Raw genomic sequence first — 22,300 nt, 5'->3', positions numbered from 1 at the left:
ACATTAAGGCAGTTATGAGTGTGGAAATATCACTTATTATGGAAGCTGAACTAAAGCTGGCCCTATTTTTGAACATGTGCTGTGATGGAGGTCAGTGAGCCATGAGCAGTTAGAGAGGCTGAGGTGGCTTGGCTGGCTTTGTGCTCTGGTGAAAGACAAGATGCAGGCAAATTGCTGTTTTCTGTTTTTAACAAGGAGACATTCCCTAATCTGTTACGCTTGTTTTCCTAATCAACACACTCCGCTAATCCATTTCCTAATGCCAGAAAGGGTCTGCATTCAGCCCAGTGTCACATCACACTGACACAATTACAAGGGGAAAGAGAGAAAACAGCATACCACAAAGTCGTAATTGGCTTGATCAAATCAAATGTAAAAAATCATTTTTTTAAATTTAAGTTTAGGGTAAGGCATAAGATTAGCAGTGTGTTTAATGTTAGGATTAAAAACAGATTTTAAGAAGAGGAAATGTAGAAACAGGCTGGGTTCATGACTTTGTGTGTGGTAACTAGTGACAACAACTTGAGACTGAGGGCCATGATAATAGTGGGGTGGGCATGTAGCCTAGTGGTTAGAGCGTTGGGCTAGTAACCAAAAGGTTGCTGGATCAAATCCCCGAGCTGACAGTAACAGTAAAAATCTGTCATTCTGCCCCTGAACAAGGCAGTTAACCTACTGGGGCGGCCGCCCCACTGAGACCTGTTGCAGAAAGAAACAAACACCCACAGGTGGGCGCACACAGATGGGCACACACAAACAAAGTCATGAACCCAGCCTGAAGATTTCCTCTTCTTAAAATCTGTTTTTAACCCTAACATTAAACACACTGCTTGAAAGTACTTTTTACTTCACTACTTCACTACATTCAAAAAGATAATTATGTATGGAGTAAAAAGTACATTTTCCCTGGCACCCAAAAGTACTTGTTACTTTAAAAAAAATGGTTAGCAGGACAGGAAAATGGTCTAATTCACTCACTTATCAAGAGAACATACCCATTGTTCCTGTTCCCAAGAAAGCTAAGGTAACTGAGCTGAACGACTACCGCCCCGTAGCACTCACTTCCGTCATCATGAAGTGCTTTGAGAGACTAGTCAAGGACCATATCACCTCCACCCTACCTGACACCCTAGACCCACTCCAATTTGCTTACCGCCCAAATAGGTCCACAGACGATGCAATCTCAACCACACTGACCTAACCCATCTGGACAAGAGGAATACCTATGTAAGAATGCTGTTCATCGACTACAGCTCAGCATTTAACACCATAGTACCCTCCAAACTCGTCATCAAGCTCAAGACCCTGGGTCTCGACCCTGCCCTGTGCAACTGGGTACTGGACTTCCTGACGGGCCGCCACCTGGTGGTGAGGGTAGGCAACAACATTTCCACCCCGCTGATCCTCAACACTGGGGCCCCACAAGGGTGCGTTCTGAGCCCTCTCCTGTACTTCCTGTTCACCCACGACTGCGTGGCCACGCACGCCTCCAACTCAATCATCAAGTTTGCGGACGACACAACAGTGGTAGGCTTGATTACCAACAACGACGAGACGGCCTACAGGGAGGAGGTGAGGGTCCTCGGAGTGTGGTGTCAGGAAAATAACCTCACACTCAACGTCAACAAAACAAAGGAGATGATCGTGGATTTCAGGAAACAGCAGAGGGAGCACCCCAATATCCACATCGACGGGACAGTAGTGGAGAGGGTAGTAAGTTTTAAGTTCCTCAGAGTACACATCACGGACAAACTGTGTGGTGAAGGCGCAGTAGCGCCTCTTCAACCTCAGGAGGCTGAAGAAATTTGGCTTGTCACCAAAAGCACTCAAACTTTTACAGATGCACATTCGAGAGCATTCTGTCGGGCTGTATCACCGCCTGGTACGGCAACTGCTCCGCCCACAACCGTAAAGCTCTCCAGAGGGTAGTGAGGTCTGCACAATGCATCACCGGGGGCAAACTACCTGCCCTCCAGGACACCTACACCACCCGATGTCACAGGAAGGCCATAAAGATCACCAAGGACAACAACCACCCAAGCCACTGCCTGTTCATCCGCTATCACTCAGAAGGCGAGGTCAGTACAGGTGCATCAAAGCAGGGACCGAGAGACTGAAAAACAGCTTCTATCTCAAGGCATTCAGACTGTTAAACAGCCACCACTAACATTGAGTGGCTGCTGCCAACATACTGACTCAACTCCAGCCACTTTAATAATGGAAAAATTGATGTAGAAATGTATCACTAGCCACTTTAAACAATGCCACTTAATATAATGTTTACATACCCTACATTACTCATCTCATTTACTGTACTCGATACCATCTACTGCATCTTGCCTATGCCGTTCTGTACCATCACTCATTCATATATTTTTTATGTACATATTCTTCATCCCTTTACACTTGTGTGTATAAGGTAGTTGTTGTGGAATTGTTAGGTTAGATTAGATTACTCGTTGGTTATTACTGCATTGTCGGAACTAGAAGCACAAGCAGGGTGGTTAGAGCGTTGGACTAGTAACCGGAAGGTTGCAAGTTCAAACCCCCGAGCTGACAAGGTAAAAATCTGTCGTTCTGCCCCTGAACAGGCAGTTAACCCTAGGACGTCATTGTAAATAAGAATTTGTTCTTAACTGACTTGCCTAGTTAACCATAAAGGTAAAAAAATAAATAATAATTGCAACACTCGCATTAACATCTGCTAACCATGTGTATGTGACAAATACAATCTGATTTGAAGTTGGATTTTACAGGGTGACTTTCACTTCTACTAGAGTCACTTTCTATTAAGATATCTTTACTTAAAAACTCAAGTATGATAATTGGGTACTTTTTCCACCACTGGTCGTGGGTGACATATACAGCAAGTAAAATGACAGACTTACTGGCTACTTCCAGCGAAGCGTTGTGACTGACAGCCTCTCCTAGGTAGTTACGTGCCACACAAGTGTAGACGCCCTCATCTGGTTTAGAGCGTCGTCCGTGGACGATACGCAGGAAGAAGAGGGAGCCGCTGGGAAGGAGCATGCGGTGAGACCGAGGGTCATCCCGGTCTGTTTCCACCCGCACACCGTCCTTGTACCACTCCACAGTGGGGTTAGGCCTCCCCTCTGCCTTGCAGTTAAGGGTGGCGGGCTCCCCCTTGGACACGATCAGGTCAGAGGGGTTCTCCACGATCCAAGGTGGGCTGTCCTCAAAACGTGCCCGGGACCCTGCGAGGTGAAATAAGGTTACTATCCATGTAGCTGTCTATCAGTCATTCATACTGTAGCCCAAACCTGCCATGTCTGAAAGAAAACATCACAACACAATGTAATCCCATTGAGAAAAAAGGCAATAGAAAAGCCCTGACAGGCAAACCCAAATCTATCATCTCCACTGACATGGACGTAACGATGCATGAAGTCTGAGGGAGAGGCAGATGGGTTGGACAAGAGAGAAATACATCTGTCGCTCACCACTGAGATCTGCTACTGATGCACCATGATAGTAAAGCTGACAAGGCTCAGAACTTTAGTACTGAAGATCTCATGTTGTTGTTTCTCCCCAGGGTGGATTTTGACTCCGTAGAGATAAATCACATCTTTCTTTCACCTTATAGGCCTCTGTTATTCTACTATTTAAATAGACACCTTTTCAGACAGCCCCTTTAGCATAGTTAAGGAAGTATCCTTGTATACTGTTCACACCGTAATGACTACATCATACCATATAGCCTTTTAACCACATCCATTGAGATGTCAATTGTCAGTAATGGTAGGTACAGTAAATCCTGCAGAAGAAGACAGGTTTATTCTGATGGGGTATTTTCAAAAGGAGGAAGAAGCCACAGGAGATCTGGCCAAACTTCTGAGATGGTAATAGCCAATCTCAATGTCAATCAGGATTTCAGCAGAGAAGACATGAAGGCCAGTGAGACGCTAACTAAAACAGAGAGAAAGCCAATAGAGAGTGAGAAATAGAAAGATTGAGAAAAAGAGAGAGCACTCTCCCATATCCCTCCCTCTTGAGATCCATTACTGTTACCCTCTGCTGTATGGGAGACGAGTACTTCTCCAAGCCAAGGGCTTTAGCTAAGCTTTTAGAGTAGATGCTCTAACAATGTGCACTACAGTTGTGTGTCTGGAATGTGAATCATTAAAATGAAGTAAAAAGGCCTCCAGTGTGCTGTGTATGAACAGATTGATTGTAAAAACAAATCTCTATGGTTCTCCTTTGTTTAATTGTGATCTTATGTTTTCCTGTCCATCTGTTTTTTGCTTACTTGTTTGCCCGTTTATAAAACTTCAACTGAATAGACCAGCAATGAAACAGTTAAGATTTCTGAATCCAAATGTTCACCATGCCATTGAATATCATGAGTTATTTTTACTGCAGTCAGTCTATAATCTCCAGTGAAGTGAACATCTTCCATTACCAGAAGCATTTGGTGGGGAGGAGCATACAGCAACATATTGACATACAGTGAGCTCCAAAACTATTGGGACAGTGAGTGTTTTGTTGTTGAAATTATACAATGAGTAGGAGGTCAAAGTGCAGACTGTCAGCTTTAATTTGAGGGTATTCATCCATATCGGGTGAACCGTTTAGAAATTACAATACTTTTTGTACATAGTCCTCCCCATTTTAGGGGACCACGTATGTGTGTACCCTGTCGTGTCTTTGGCTATGTCGGATTAAGTGATATGACATGCTATTCTATAAAATAACTTCTCCGTCATTAATATTACCTGATTGAGCTAATCATGTAAATGTAATTAACTAGAGTCGGGCACCACAAAATAATATTTAGAGAGCGGTTATCTTCCGAATAAACTCTTAAAGACCGAGTAATATTTTACATCAATAGCAGTCAATATTAATCGTCATCGTAAATCAGTCTCATCTGAAAGTTGTAAATTCTTGGTTATCTGCACGAACCCTGGCTAACAAGTGGAATTAGCAACACAAAATTGGGTTTAATTATTGATTTACTAAATACCGAACTAATCACACAGAATTACACATACACATATTTAAATCATAACTTGATTACAAATTACGTCATAAAGGAAAACGTCCCTAGCGGGCGGAACAGATATGACAGCTGGTCACACAAAAGAAAAGGGGCTGGGTTTGAGTGAAAGAGCGGGAAGACTGAGGAACTGAGGGCGAAGCTGTGCTATCATAAATACAGTATCTTATGCATTCTAAATTACCGCCCATTTGGAAAAGGAAAATGCAATAAATATTTACTCTGAGCTGCACTTCGGTAGGTTGGTGGTAGATGGTTGGGCAACACGGCCTTCCGAGTCCTTTGAAGAATGTCTCTGCTGGTAAATTGAATACGTTGTAGTAACGTCGTTGTGTTGTGGACGGGATACTCTGTCTGTTCTTTCCTAACCCTCGTTTGCAGCGGCTGTTGCTAACTCAACGGCTAAGAGGCATCACTTCTGTAGTGAATAAGAGTTCAAAGTTCATACCATTCGCAACCAAAGCTCACGCTGATGTTGGCTTCGTTCTGTAGTTATTATCTGAACCATTCTGACATCGGACCATTGTCCTCACAACAGGAGGTTATATTTTCGTCAAGGGCTTATATAGGAAGGGAGAGGAGGGCGTGTTTGAAAAGTTTTATAGCCCATGTCCCTTCACAGGGGCGGGCCACTGATTGAGCCCTATTGAACCTTATGAAAACCCAAATCTCACATTTTAGAAGCTAAAATCACATTTCATCCAATCACGAATAATTTCATATTCAAATATTTAAATTGAACAACAATTCCATGTGAATCCAATAACTCTGATGTGTAGACTTTCCACGGTAGAGTTCGTCATCTTATCATTGATGAGAATGTCTCAGATGACAACCGAACTGACATCATATTCATTAAGTTACCAGAATATAGTTTATTTCCCCCCACCTTCTGATGTTCACAGAGTCTCTATGTTAACCAAGGGATTTTCAAATGTCACATCAGTAGGGTAGAGAGGGAAAAGAGGTATTTATGACTGTCATAAACCTACCCCCAGGCCAACATCATGACACTTCCCAGTAAAGCAATAAAAATAGCCGACATTAACATATGTTGCTTAAGAAATAAGGGTAATATCTTTGATTATACAGTGGTAGCAATAACTGGTTATAACATCTACAGAAACGACAGAAATGCCAAATGGTGGCAGTGTGGCTGTTTAAATTCAGAAGCACATTCCTGTAAAAGCTTAGAGGATATCATGTTAAATGCTGTTGAAGTAATACAGTTACAGGTTTCTCTACCTCATCTAAAGCCCATTCCTGCTATAGAGCACCAAGTGCTAACAGTCAGTGCCTGGATAACATGTGAAATACTTGATAAATTGATGTGATTAACTCTACCCACATGTACAGTCGTGGCCAAAAGTTGAGAATGACACAAATATTAATTTCCACAAAGTTTGAATGAGTAGGCCTGTCAAAACTTTTGACTGGTACTGTATATAGTGAATTAGAGCAGCAATGACTGCAGGTATTTACTTCAAAAGTAGCTACAAATATTAAAATGTATTCAAAAACTTCAACAAAAAATTACTGGTATTGTCGGAATTGAAAAAACATTCCATGGTTATTTCCAAATGTATTTAACCTTTATTTAACTGGGCAAGACAGTTAAGAACAAATTCTTATTTACAATGACGGACTACCCCAGTATATATTATATATATATATATAAAATGACACAAATATTAATTTTCACAAAGTTTGCTGCTTCAGTGTCTTTAGATATTTTGTCAGATGTTACTATGGTATACTGAAGTATAATTACAAGCATTTCATAAGTGTCAAAGGCTTTTATTGACAATTACATGTAGTTGATGCAGAGTCAATATTTGCAGTGTTGACTCTTCTTTTTCAAGACCTCTGCAATCTGCCCTGGCATGCTGTCAATTAACTTCTGTGCCACATCCTGTCCTGATGGCAGCCCATTCTTGCATAATCAATGCTTGGAGTTAGTCAATTTGTGGGTTTTTGTTTGTCCACCCGCCTTTTGAGGATTGACCACAAATTCTCAATGGGATTAAGGTCTGGGGACTTTCCTGGCCATGGACACAAAATATTGATATTTTGTTCCCCAAACCATTTAGTTATCACTTTTGCCTTATGGCAAGGTGTGCCATCATGCTGGAAAAGGCATAGTTCATCACCAAACTGTTCCTGGATGGTTGGGAGAAGTTGCCCTCGGAGGATGTGTTGGTACCATTCTTAATTCATGGCTGTGTTCTTAGTCAAAATTGTGAGTGAGCCCCCTCCCTTGGCTGAGAAGCAACCTCACACATGAATGGTGTCAGGATGCTTTACTGTTGGCATGACACAGGACTGATGGTAGCGCTCACCTTGTCTTCTCCGGACAAGCTTTTTTTCCGGATGCCACAAACAATCGGAAAGGGGATTCAGAGAAAATGACAGTCCCAGTCCTCAGCAGTCCAATCCCTGTACCTTTTGCAGAATATCAGTCTGTCCCTGATGATTTTCCTGGAAAGAAGTGGCTTCTTTGCTGCCCTTCTTGACACCAGGCCATCCTCCAAAAGTCCTTGCCTCACTGTGCATGCAGATGCACTCACACCTGCCTGCTGCCATTCCTGAGCAAGCTCTGTACTGGTGTTGCCCCGATCCCTCAGCTGAATCAACTTTAGGAGACGGTCCTGGCGCTTGCTGGACTTTCTTTGACGCCCTGAAGCCTTCTTCACAACAATTGAACCACTCTCCTTGAAGTTCTTGAGGATCCGATAAATGGTTGATTTAGGTGCAATCTTACTGGCAGCAATATCCTTGCCTATGAAGCCCTTTTTGTGCAAAGCAATGATGACGGCACGTGTTTCCTTGCAGGTAACCATGCGTGACAGAGAAAGAACAATGATTCCAAGCACCACCCTCCTTTTGAAGCTTCCAGTCTGTTATTCGAACACATTCAGCATGACAGAGTGATCTCCAGCCTTGTCCTCGTCAACACTCACGCCTGAGTTAACGAGAGAAATCACTGACATGATGTCAGCTGGTCCTTTTGTGGTAGGGCTGAAATGCAGTGTAAATGTTTTTGGGGTATTCAGTTCATTTGCATGGCAAAGAGGGACTTGGCAATTAATTGCATTTCATCTGATCACTCTTCCTAACATTCTGGAGTATATGCAAATTACCATCATACAAACTGAGGCAGCATACTTTGTGAAAATGAATGTGTCATTCTCAAAACTTTTGGCCACGACTGTATAGATTACCTCGACTAACCGGTACTCCCTGTATACAGCCTCGCTAATGTTATTTTACTGCTGCTCTTTATTTGTTAATATATTTCTTATTTTTAAAACTGCATTTAAAACTGCATCGTTGGTTAAGGGCTTGTGAGTAAGCATTTCACTGTAAGGTCTACACCCGTTGTATTCAGTGCATGTGACAAATAAAATGTTTTTGATATCAATAGAGAAGTATATCTTCTGGGCAATTTAAATATTGACTGGCTTTCATCAAGCTGCCCACTCAAGAAAAAGATTCAAACTGTAACCAGTGCCTGAAACCTGGTTCAGGTTACCAGTAAACCTATGAGGGCAGTTACAAACAGCACAGGAATGAAATCAACATGTATTAATTACATCTTTACTAATGCGCTTTTAAGCAGTATCCAAATCCATCAGATATAGTGATCAATGCTGAGCCTACTATAGTTTATAAGAAGTCATACAATACGTTTTGTAGTGATAATGTTGGTCTGTGGTGTGTAATGACACATTTATGAAATTGCTTATTTCAGTAACTAATAAGCATGCACCCATTGAGAAAATTACTGTTAAAACTTAAATCCCGTAGGATTGATGAGGAATTGAAAAATGGTATGGCTGAGAGGGATGAGGCAAAAAGAATGGTAAATAAATCCTGGTGCACAACCGATTGGCAAACGTACTGCAAATTGAGAAATCATGTGACTAAACTGAAAAAATATAAGTTTCTATACTACGAAACACAGAAATTATATAAAGAATGATAGTAAAAGCTCATCTGCATGTGTAACGGCTCATCGACAAAGGACACAGTGCCGCTCTCTTTCACGGTTTATTCTGCAGACATACACACAACACAATGTGTAAACTTCAGAGCAACTGCAAAATCCATCATGAAATCTCCTTCAAAGTTTAACAACTCTTGCTTTTTATAATAGTTGTAGATATCAAATCATTACATCTGTAACAACATGACTACAGAGGAGCGCTCAACTTATGACTCCATCTGCCATAACACAGCACATGGGCTACATGTGTACAGTAACATTGTTCCATAACAGTTTGGGAGCACGTACCTGCAGACATACACAACACAAATACATCCAATCACACAACATACAAAAAGGTCCATTTACAAGAAAACCAACATTTGAAGTATTCCAAAAGGATGAAGTGGAAGGAAAGTTGGCCAAACTCTCAAACCAACTACTGGCTGTAGGATGCCTTTCTACACATCTACACTGTGTAGTACTAGACCTCACCAATAAAAGTACAATGCTCATGTAAAATAATGGAAACTGAAATCTTCACTAAACGATTGTGTGAGTCACAACTATAGTTTTGCTAAATCTCTGAAGGCTTGGATCAGTAACTTGCAAATATTTGCTTGAATATTAAGATCAGGGTCACTTAGTGTAGATAAATATGTTGACAGGTTTGACGATTTGCCTAACTGTCCTAGGATTGTAAGTCACTAGTGACAGTAAACTAAGTCACTAGTGACAGTAAACTGAGTCACTAGGCTGTTCAGACTGTCCAATGTCAGCAGAAGAGCGTGTCTGATCACTGGATCTCTTCTGAATCTGAGTCTTGAGACCAGTGGTTCTGAGGTCACATCTGAAGAAGATTCCTCATCTCTACTAACTGGTAACTGTATTATCCAATCTCGAGTTCTTCCTTCAGAGTCCACAACTCCTGACCAGGTAAAGAGTTCTCACTCTTTCAGAAATGGAATTCATTCTCTCTTCTGCATAGGTCTGCTCCGCTTTCCTCTTCGTGATCTGATTCTCCCTGTGTGACACCTTGTACAGATATGTCCCGCTCCATTCCAGATTGTGAATCTTGACTCTCTTCTTGAGGAAAGGAACTCCCTTGTCTTGTTTGATACTGAATCCATCATCACATTGTGAGCACAGGAACTTGGAGTCAGGCCAACGGACATGGATGAAGAGGCCAGAGACTGCACTGTCATCATCTACTGGGAAGAAGTTGACCAACATGATCAGGTTAAGGTGAACTACTTTTTCCCTTTCCAGTGGCTGCATTACATATTCTGTATGTGTGAGTGACTGGATTCTTGTCCAACCCCCGTGTAAATTGTTGATTCCCAGCGATCCGCCACTTTCCTCTGTATTTGTTTGCCAATAGTACTCCATCGCCGACTTCTTTGGCAGGCCCCTTAACCTTTCTGTTGTAGATCTCAGTTTGTCCGTTTTGTGCTTTTGCAGCATGTTCCTGCGCTATCACCATAGCATCCTTCAGATCATTGGAGAGCGACACCACATACTGGTAACAGCTGGATCGTTCAGTGTGTTTCTGAAAAGCACATCTACTGGCAGACAAGGCATCCTTCCATACATCAGGTAGAAGGGGGCGCACCCTGTTGTCTCATGGGTGGTGCAATTGTACATGAACGTCAATGTCTGCAGGTGTCTCGGACAGTCTTGCTAAGTGTTCGGTGCTAGAGCTCGGATCATGTTGCCAAGTGTCCGATTGAAACGTTCCACGCTGCCATTCCCCATCGGGTGATACGGTGTCGTGTGTGACTTCCTCACACCAGAAACTATGAGTAACTCACTGATCAACTGACTCTCGAAACTTGCCCATTGGTCACTATGAATTCTCTCAAGAAATCCATACACACAGAAGTATCGGTCCCACAGGATTCTTGCCACCTGTTTAGCGCATTGGGCTCTGTAGGGAAACAATTGAGCTATTCTTGTAATTGATCTGTTATCACTAGTACATCAATGGACTTCTTGCTTGAATCTTCAGCAGAACAGAAATAGATACAATCCAGTCGTAGCGGCCTAGTCAAGGTGATACTTTCCAGTGGAGCCCTGCCATCAGGCTCAATGGTCTTGCTGACAATGCAACGGTGGAAACCAAGGACATAATCCCTAACATCTCTGTCAAGGTGCAGCCAGAAGAATTTGTCTAGCAAAGTCTTCTGAACTGACCCTGATGACACCGTGATCATGAACACCTTTCAGTACTTCTGCTTTGAGAGAACTCAGGAACTACGTACTGGAACCGCTTTGTCTTCGATAGCTGATCTTGTGAGACTCTGTACAGTATGGCATTACCTGACAACAAGCGTCTCCCAGCTCTTCAAGTATCTGATGACTAACAGTATATCTTGCTCTTTCTCTTCTAGAAGGCCTGCGTTGTCTCCACATTGAACAGCACATGAGAAAAGGTCCTGTCGTTGAGTTGCTCATCAAGAAGCTCCTTCTCAGAGTAGGCAGATAAGGTGTCTTGACCAGGAGGTATTAGTTGAGGTAAATGATGAACCATTTCAACAGCACATGTTCTAGCTCCTGTTTCCCAGTTGTCATGTGACTGGAGTATGGCTTGACACCTCATCCTCTGCCAAGGACTGAGAACATGTAGACAGAAGTGGAAGTTCTGTGAGCTTACGCAGTTGAGGTTGCCTTTGATATCACTGTACCACCTGAAAGCATCATGGACTGAAGTGTTTGATACTGCTTGAACAACGCTAAGGCTAGCGTAGGGCTCATGAAGCAGCCTGTGGCCAACACCTTTGACAAAGGGCACTCGACTCAGAGCATCAGCAACCATATTGAGGACCTGGCACGTACTTGATATCAAAATCTTTACTGGCAGTCCAATCTTTACTGGTCATTAATGTGAGTAAGTGGATTGTGGATAGTAAAAACATGAGCTTTCAACCAGTGACTGAATTTGTTGCAGATCGACCACTTTGCCAGGAACTCTAACCGATGAGCTGGGTAGTTATTCTGAGACTGAGACAAGGACTTTCTAGCAAATGTAATGGGTCTGGCACAAGTTTCTCCATCTTGCAACAGGACAGCACCTATGCCATCCAGGGACGCAACTGTCGACAACATGAACGAACGGGAGAAGTCGGTGTGCCAACACCACCGTGTTTACTAGAGATGTCTTAAACATTTTCGAAGGCCTGCTCATGTTTGGGTGTCCAGTATGTGACTTTCGACGCTGTGAGGAGGGCTTTACTTTGACGACCCTTGGGTTCTCTTTGATCCAGTCGACAATGAGAAGAGAAGTCTGGCTATTGCGGCGAAACCTGGCAAAGTGTTGGTTGTAGTTGTTTACCATGCCAAGGAATCGCATCCATTTCTGTGAAGGAGTCACACCACAAACTCCATCAGATCAGCACTGCTCATCTTAGAGATGCTGTTGACTTTACTAGGGTCACCATTTTCATAAATTATGTGACCAAGGAACTTGACAGACTTCCTGAGGAAGAAGCACTTCTTTGGGGCCAACTTCATGTTGACTATGAAGCCTGCTAAAGACCATCTAAGTGTTCCAAGGCCGACTTCTCATCTGGGCCAAAGACCAAACAGATCATCCAAGTAACACAGCAAACTCATGAAGTTCTGATCTCTGAAGATACTTGTCATCATGCGCATGAAGCTTCCAGGGATATTAGAGACCCTGAGGTAGACGGTTGTATTCAGAAGAGCCCCATAGCTGTTGTGAAGGCGGAATACTTCCTGTCATCTTCGTGGAGTGGCATGTTACAGAACCCAGAGGTGAAATCCATTGTGCTGAATAGAGTGTTGCCGCCAAGTGCAGCCAAGCAGTCTGCCTGGTGCGGGAGAGGATGTGCCACCTTCAGGGTCCTCTTGTTCAACCAGCAGAAGTCTGTACAGATACAAAAAGGTCTCCATTTTTCTTTCAGACTTGCACCAGGGGAGATGCATACTGTTACACCCCCCCCCCCCTCGCTCTCCCTGCCTCCTCTGTGTTTGTGCTTTTATTTGCAGATTGGGGACAGGTGGAGCTGATTGGGTTGTTAAGGTGACAAGTTGCACCTGGGTTTGGGATAACTAGGAGATAAAAGTTCCTAGTGCCCAGTCCTGGCTCTCCCTCTCTCCACAAGCACCATTTTGTTTTGCGATCTGGTTGATTATGTTTTTTGATTAGGTGCACCCTTCAACACATTTTACCTTCATCCATACATCTCCATTACACCCCTCACAGGTTAGTTTTCCTTTGTAGTTTTATACTTGGTTAGTTATTTAATAAATATTTTGTTACTCCTTAACTGCCAACATGTGGACTCCCTTGCTTGTCACCATCTAAGAGCCAGGTTGTGACAATACTCACGTGCCGATTTCCGGATGAGATTTTTTTCCTCTCTCGCTCAAGACCTGGCGCAACTTCTAGTATTGACGTGGAGGCACTCTTCGGAACGGAAGCCGGAACGGGGTTTTATCAGTCATGCGGATTCTGTGAACAAATCCTTTAGCTTCTCCACAATCAAGATGGTGACGTGAGAAGATATCTTCATAGCAAACTACTAGGTCAGCCATCTGACTTGCACTTCAGACATCACAGGAGCGAGAGCAAAATCACTCAACTCGAGCAGTCTCAGTTTCTTTTCCGTGGAACGTGTGTCTCATGTGGCCCGTCACATTGGCCTCAGACGTGGCTTGAGGACAGCTGGACTGCACTTTGTTCTGGTTCGCCATCTTGCATTTCCTCCCTTGCTACACATGGGAAGACATCTGCAAGCTTCACATTGCGCTTCAGTCACACAGGACGGCCAGACATGTTGACCAGCTTCAGTGGGACCCATCAGTCTCCCCACAGAGGCGTAACAAGCCTCATGATCCTCTGTGGTGCTGAGCGAGACGCAGTAGGTTCTGTCATCACCAGACTGCCAGGAGACAACAGTGGTTTTCGTGATACTCACGACCAGGATCAAGGCAAATGGCTGAGTTTTGAGTCACAGAGGATGTGCTTCATCATGTTGACTTTCTACTACCAAGATTGGAACAACCATCTTGCGTCCATACATTTTCATGTTTAAAAAAACCTGGGGCATGCATGTCTCGTATGACCAGGAGTAAAACAGAGGAAGCACAGACACTCTCCCATGCAATGAGACTTGAGTGACTAGTATCATTACAAACCCTGTAGTTCTGTTCTCTGGTACGATGTTGAGACCTTGGGTTGTGTGCAAGGGAGATGTGTTCCCGGGAAGCACGGCTTTGTCACTGCACTTTCTCTAGCATTAGTACTAACATACCCATCATACGACCCATAATCTTCTCATCTGGCTGCTGCTGTGCGTTTTGAACCAGGGCAGGAACGGCAGAAGTGTGCAGAACTTGATACTGTTGACTGAGTTGGAACAGTGTGGCACAGATGACATTGAGCCGGAACAAGAGCAAAGGAGGAGTGTGAGGCATAACATTTTATCATTAGCTCTGTTGTGTGACATTGGGACCTTCATGCAGAGCAGTGGCATGACTCTTCAGCTGTGAAACGCTCCTTTGTTTCATTAACGCTCTCTGCTCCCTCTGGTACTCATTGATCCTCACCTGAACATCTCTGGAATTCCACTCAAGTGCTTTGCAGTTGAACCTGCAGGAGAGCTCAGGATCAGGGCAATGTTCCACAAAAATGCAGGCTACTTGTTGACTTATGTTTTGCATCCTCCCACCCTGTCTGTGTAAACCCTGTGTAAACTAAATATGCTGCTTTGTTGAGCCTGATCCAGTAGTCTACCGGGTCCTCCCTCAGTTTGGGCTTGGTAGAGTAGAAATCTTCAAGCGGTAGACATGACGAGGTGTCACTAAAATAGGAGGATATGATAGATTAGATCTGGGTTCTGTTTAACATCCAACGACTTGTCACAAGCCTTTTTTTTTGCCTTTTCAAATAGTCTGTCATATCAACCCACTCTTGAACTGTGTACTTGTCAGAGCTGTCACCTCTGAACACTCTGGGTTCTCTCTTGGACTTGACGTGGATGGTCACATGTGGAACTTCATGTCTTACTGAATCAGTTGCTGACGTTTCTCGTCATGGTGTACTGTGGAGCTCACCACTCGCATCTATGGCTCCTGCTGACAACAATCTGGCTAGTCCCCCATCTCCACTACTAACTGGCTTACACAGTAAGGTGTAGTATGGCATCTGTATCGATACTGGGCGTGGACGTGTATGAACCTCCCCTCAAAAACTGACCCATAGGAGAACAACCTGGGCTCTGACCTTGCCCCGCTCGCCTATCACTCAGCTAATGACTGATGTTCCCACTCCCTGACCACGAAACCCACTGGACTTCGCATTGCTACCTGTATGCTCGCCAAACCAAAACACCCCTCCCCTTTGCAATAGTAATATAAAATCGTCATCTATTTCACTATCAGTTGTAAATGTGAGCCATGACTCCACCTTTAGATTAAACAAATGTAGAATAAAAAAAAGATGAACAGAAAAAAAAAGAAAAACTCAACACTGAAAGTACAAAAACAGCAGTTCTAAAGGCCCCGAAACCAAACATCTGACCAGAAGAGCACACTTGATCTTCACTTCCCCTGGTGATCTGCTTCAGGCTGATCTTGAGATTCCAACGGGTCACGACACCAGTGTAACGGCTCATCGACAAAGGACACAGTTCTGTCTCTTTCACAGTTAATTCTGCAGACATACACACAACACAATGTGTAAACTTCAGAGCAACTGCATATGCCTCATGAAATCCAAGTGACATGAAATAAAAATAAAATGTACACTTCGAGGTGACACCTCATTAGCAAGGAAAGTACAGGACGGACACTAGCTAGCCTTTAGTGTACAGCAACGTGCTAACTTTGTAAATGTCAATAGAATTGTAAATACAGGACAACGCTAACATGTCAACATCGATAGTGATAAAACAATACAATTTTCAACCTAACATACATAAGATGGAAACTGTGATCACGCGCACATATATGTAGTTGCACAAATAACACAGCAGGTGGCTCCAAATCTATATACAACCTGGCTGCTTAATTATGACAAAACTCATACAACTAAGAAACTCTATTTCAACCCTGTTACACATGCTCGTCGTCACCAGGGTCTTGGTGTCGTAACCGACTTCAATGCTCAACGTCGATGGCCACTGACATGCTGGAGAAGTGTGCTCTTCACGGATGAATCCCAGTTTCAACTGTACCTGGCAGATGGCAGACTGCATGTATGGCGTCGTGTGAGCGAGCACCCCATGGTGATGGGGTTATGGTATGAGCAGGCATAAGCTACGGACAACAATTGCATTTTATCCTAGGCATTTTTGATGCACAGAGATAGCGTGATGAGATCCTGAGGCCCATTGTAGTGCCATTCATCAGCTGCCATCGCCTCATGTTTCAGCATGATAATGCACAGTCCCATGTCGCAAGGATCTGTACACAATTCCTGGAAGATTAAAATGTCCCAGTTCTTCCATGGCGTACATACTCACCAGACATGTCACCCATTGAGCATGTTTGGGATGCTCGGGATCTACGTGTACAGTCGTGGCCAAAAGTCGAGAATGACACAAATATACATTTTTAAAGTCTGCTGCCTCTGTATGATGGCAATTTGCATATACTCTAGAATGTTATGAAGAGTGATCAGATGAATTGCAAAGTCCCTCTTTGCCATGCAAATGAACTGAATCCCCAAAAAACATTTCCACTGCATTTCAGCCCTACCACAAAAGGACCAGCTGACATCATGTCAGTGATTCTCTCGTTAACACAGGTGTGAGTGTTGACGACGACGACAAGGCTGGAGATCACTCTGTCATGCTGGTTGAGTTCGAATAACAGACTGGAAGCTTCAAAAGGAGGGTGGTGCTTGGAATCATTGTTCTTCCTATATCAGCCATGGTTACCTGCAAGGAAATTTGTGCCGTCATCATTCATTGCTTTGCACAAAAAGGGCTTCACAAGCAAGGATATTGCTGCCAGTAAGACTGCACCTAAATCAACCATTTATCAGATCATCAAGAACTTCAAGGAGAGCAGTTCAATTGTTGTGAAGAAGGCATCATGGCGCCCAAGAAAGTCCAGCAAGCGCCAGGACCGTCTCCTAAAGTTGATTCAGCTGAGGGATCGGGGCACAACCAGTACAGAGTTTGCTCAGGAATGGCAGCAGGCAGGTGTGAGTGCATCTGCACGCACAGTGAGGTGAAGACTTTAGGAGGGTGGCCTGTTGTCAAGAAGGGCAGCAAAGAAGCCACTTCTCTCCAGGAAAAACATCAGGGTCAGACTGATATTCTGAAAAAGGTACTGGGATTGGACTGCTGAGGACTAGGGTAAAGTCATGTTCTCTGATGAATCCCCTTTCCGAATGTTTGTGGCATCCGGAAAAGAAGCTTGTCCGGAGAAGACAAGGTGAGCAGTCCTGTGTCAAGCCAACAGTAAAACATCCTGAGACCATTCATGTGTGCGGTTGCTTCTCAGCCTTCATAATTTTGCCTAAGAACACAGCCATGAATAAAGAATGGTACCAACACATCCTCCGAGAGCAACTTCTCCCAACCATCCAGGAACCATATGCCTTTTCCAGCATGATGGCGCACCTTGCCATAAGGCAAAAGTGATAACTAAATGGCTCGGGAACAAAACATCGATATTTTGTGTCCATGGCCAGGAAACTCCCCAGACCTTAATTCCATTGAGAATTTGTGGTCAATCCTCAAGAGGCAGGTGGACAAACAAAAACCCACAAATTGACTAACTCCAAGCATTGATTATGCAAGAATGGGCTGCCATCAGTCAGGATGTGGCTCAGAAGTTACTTGACAGCATGCCAGGGCGGATTGTAGAGGTCTTGAAAAAGAAGGGTCAACACTGCAAATATTGACTCTTTGCATCAACTTCATGTAATTGCCAATAAAAGCCTTTGACACTTATGAAATGCTTGTAATTATACTTCAGTATTCCATAGTAACATTTGACAAAAATATCTGAAGACACTGATGCAGCAAACTTTGTGGAAATTAATATATGTGTCATTCTCAAAACTTTTGGCCACGCCTGTGTGTTCCAGTTCCCACCAATATAGAGAAACTTCGCACAGCCATTAAAGTGGGACAACATGACACAAATCAACAGCCTGATCAACTCTATACCAAGGAGATGTGTCACCCTGCATATGGTGGTCACACTAGATACTGACTTACTTTCAGAAACAACGCCCCTACTTTTAATTGAGGCATCTGACAAACAGATGCATATCTGCATTCCCATTCATGTGAAATCCAAAAATTAGGGCCTAATGAATAGATTTCAATTGACTGATGAACTAACTCAGTAAAATATTAGACATTGTTGCGTTTATATATATATATATATATATATATATATATATATATATATATATATATATTCAGTGTATAATCAGGATGTTTGAATTATGAAAGGGAAAGCTGCACACACAGAGCTCAGATGCAATACATTTTTCCAATGTTGTTTAGACCAAGTTGTCTTCATCAGGGTATAATGACAAAAACTGCAGGTCACCACTTTATATAGGGTTTCAAAGGACACACAGGTTTCTGTTATCATGGCCGGCTGTGGCATGATTTCATTGGTCCATTTACAAATACCAATAGTACATATAAAAAGCATGAATGGATAACATACGATCATGGATACAATTAGGCTACAAACAGAATATTATTTATAATTGATAGCAAAAACACAATAACCCCAGGAATTATTTCATATCAAAGTGCTAACTGAAGGGAGCGAGGGTCTTTAAATTAAAAAGATCCAGGCGGCTTCACCTCTCCTAGGTTGGTTGACGTGTTTGATGCCAATATAGCGAAGGGACAAAACAGGGTAGTTCGCTTCCAAAATGTGGTCAGCGACTGGGTACGTTGAGTTTTTTCACCTAATGGTCCTACAATGCGCAAATATTTGTACTTTCAGTTTGCGCTTCATTTTGCCCACATTTTTACCAAGGACAAGTTATAAGATAAATAACTGCCTTTAGTGGAGGGTGTGATAACACCTTTGAATGGGATCTGTTTCCCCTGTTCGGGGGTGTTTGAATAATCTACATTTGTAAGTGCCATTGCATTGAACACTTGTAGTTTCCATCCAGTAGAGGGGCAAGGAGAAGTTGTGCAGGTGTATTTTGGGGTGGTAAATCTAAGTTTACCAATTGATCTATGAGATTTCTGCCCTACAAGAATATGACCAATGTGTCTGAAAACACATTAAATAGAGACTATCATGAGATCTTATAATGTGCCAACATTTGAACGATTTCCTATATTTGTTCAGAGCACTTTGAATAGTGCGTAGTGAGAAAGCAAGGATGGTTATTTTTTTCAAAACTGTCTTTGAAAGAGATCAGATCTCGATTTGTTTGGGATTTTCTCAATGGCAGTATTGATCTGACAATTTTTGTACCCACTTTCATTGAATTTTCTTTGCATCTCAGCCATGTTTCTGCAGCTTTGTGATTATTTTCATTCGACAGAATTGGCTTGAGGGCAAACCGTTTTTCAAGGGAAGAGGGTGACAGCTATCAGCCCTCAACAAACTGTTACGATCAGTGGGTTTCTTGTAAAGATCGGTGTACAGAACATTATCATCACAAATAATCAAAAGATCAAGGTAACTGATTTGACGTGTGTCAGATTGCATAGTGAATCTCAGGTGCTCATAACAAGAGTTAAGAAAAGTATGGAACGCCTAGAGCTGTTCTGCATGCCCCTCCATAAAACAAAAATATCAATGTACTGTTTCTGAATAATAATGTTGGGCAAACAAAAAAATTTAAACAAAGAGGATTGACAAGACTGTTTCTTCATGTAACCCACATATAAATGAGCATAGTTAGGAGCCATAGGGGATCCCATAGCAGTACCCTTCATCTGGATAAAGAAATCATTTTGAAACATGAAAGTTGTGAGTACTATTTCAGCCAATGTTATAATGCATGCACTAGAGGGTAGTTCATCTGGGTCACATTGTAAGGCTGCTTTGATGTACAAAACCAGGCTATTCTTGATTTGTGGCAAGAACATTGTGGGTGGCAGTTGAATGCACCTTTCAGACACAAAAACACTAGCAACCAATCATGTTTGTGACAAAGAGAAAAACCTGTAATTGGCCATGTCGGAGGGTTCTATAAAGCAGTACAAATATTCAGCTAATGCTCATGGCCAGTGGCGATTGAAGAATGTAAATTTTGGTGTGGGAAAAAATATATATAAAAAAACTAATTTGGGGGGGGGGGGGGGGGCATGAGAGCCACTACACTAAATAATACATTAATTGCACTATAAAACCGTGACAAACAGTGCCCACAAACTGTTAGGGCCTACATAAAACAGCAGAGTCGCAGCATCTTACCACTGCTTCACCTGGCTATCAGCGGAGCCTTGTTCGGAACCTAAAGTTAATTCAGCCTCATTTACTGCCTTTAAAACAAAACATAGCTGATATGGCTGACTTGCTTAAACAAATGTGTTTTTTTACTGACAGTTTAGATGTACAAACTATGGCATAAGAGGACAACAAGCATATAAGAGGCAATCCGTAATTTTGATTAAGACATTAATGAGCGAGCTTGGACAGATGTAGTCAATATAACAATTTGTTCAGCATTTTTTAAATGTATAGCGACAGAATTCAGATCATGGGCCGTTCTTACAGTGTTCTCCCTGTACACCAAGTCAGAACCGTAGGATAAATAAAGGGGGCATGAGCAGAAAATGAAAGCTCTTACAATATTCGATCATTACATTTCTCTAAAAACAGGTTATAGGCTACATGTGCACCAAAGTCAGAACAGTAGGCAAAATTATGAGGGGAAAAATAAACCAAATTATTAGGGTGAGGCACATGGGCTACTAACAGCTTACTACACAGCATACACTTCGTATTACTTTATTAGCTACAGTATGCATATCTCCCTGGCATATTACATCATTTATGCAGCAGCATACAAGACATTTTGGACTTCGTCATCAGTCTGGCATTCTCTGGATTTATAGGGCTTTCAAGACAACTGGGAACTCAGAAAAAGGTTGAATTATGACATCAATGATCTTCAGGTCATAGTTCTAGAAAGAGGCCCGAGTGCCCGATTTAGAATTCCGAGTTGGATGAGCTTGGAGCTTGGAAAAGAGACCCGTAAACCCATAATTGGGACCACACACCTACTCCACTGATTGCTTTGCAATGCTTGCAGTTAGCCACGGATTCCTTCCAAACCACTCATTGTTGAATTAGTGATTTCCAGCTTGTTGTGTAATGTTTATGTCCAATGGCCGATGAGCACCAATGTCATCTATAATTTCTCTTCATATGACAAGGATTAAAAAGGATTTGCCAGTAGATTGTCGACTTGCTAGCTAAGATTTTGAAAGTATGTTGACATGATCAGTCCAATCAAAGCTACTGTAGCTATAATGTGATTTGATGTAATTTTATCGGTGGCAAATGACCTTGAGCCTTCTTGGATGGACACTTCTAATGCAACTATGGCAGCACACGATGGGTTTAAATTGTTGAGCTCTACCCTTAGATTTGGCAGTGACATAGTGTCACCATGAGTGACAGAACACTAAGCCAATCAAGGCGCAACTAGAGAACATTACCAATACACTCTGTATTTTCCGCTGGCTGCACCACCACAGAAAGCACTGAGCTAGGCTGAAAATCTGCATTTTGGAGCTGCCTTACTCAAGAAAGCAAGACACAAAAAAAGAGACCATGTTTATATGGGGCTTTATTAACTCAAAGATTTTTTGCAAACTGATATGTGACACGTATTAATGCCAAAATAACATGCAACCAAAACAGTCGCCACTGCTCATTTGGCCTGGAAAGCTTTCAACCACATTAAATAAATGGCATGTTGGGTCCACAGAGTTCAATGTGCATATGGAACTCTTGAAATGCTTTGGTTTGACTTGATTTGCCCCAAAATATGATTCTAGGTCAATCCAAAATAATTAAACACACTAAAGGATGAACAGCTAAGGGAAGGGCATATTTATAAACCCACATAAATGAATAAATTACATAAAACACAGAACAGAGAAAATTCTTAAATCTGTGCTGTCACAAAATGCTCCCATTGGTGTTGATCCAATAAGTGGTTATGTAAAGGTTTATGTCATTGTAATATGACACACTGGAGAAATAATGTAGATACACCCATTTCACAATCAGACTAGTCCTTCACTCCACATAGCCCCTGATAGAAGAAGCTTTCAGTGCTATTCGGCTCCAGAGTGGTGCAGCGGTTTAAGGCACTGCAT

The 22,300-nt window shown here is 42.6% G+C and overlaps 1 protein-coding gene across 3 annotated transcripts in view; it reads right to left on the bottom strand.

Moving 5' to 3' along the window:
- LOC110507798 (roundabout homolog 2) overlaps positions 1 to 22,300 on the bottom strand; it is a 68,006-nt gene that overhangs the window by 40,405 nt on the left and 5,301 nt on the right. For all 3 annotated transcript variants that reach the window (XR_016492460.1, XM_021588051.3, XM_021588050.3), the window contains exon 2: positions 2,889 to 3,215. Coding sequence is in view for 2 of the 3 variants with exons in the window: in XM_021588051.3 (XP_021443726.2) it covers positions 2,889 to 3,215 (327 nt within the window). In the remaining variant the exon portion in view is untranslated. The remainder of the gene's footprint in view (positions 1 to 2,888; positions 3,216 to 22,300) is intronic.

Source organism: Oncorhynchus mykiss, chromosome 27 (genome assembly GCF_057628025.1).
Source record: "Oncorhynchus mykiss isolate SJ-2025 chromosome 27, ASM5762802v1, whole genome shotgun sequence".
Classification (NCBI taxonomy): Eukaryota; Metazoa; Chordata; class Actinopteri; order Salmoniformes; family Salmonidae; genus Oncorhynchus; species Oncorhynchus mykiss.
This window is presented reverse-complemented; position numbering and strand designations above follow the sequence as displayed.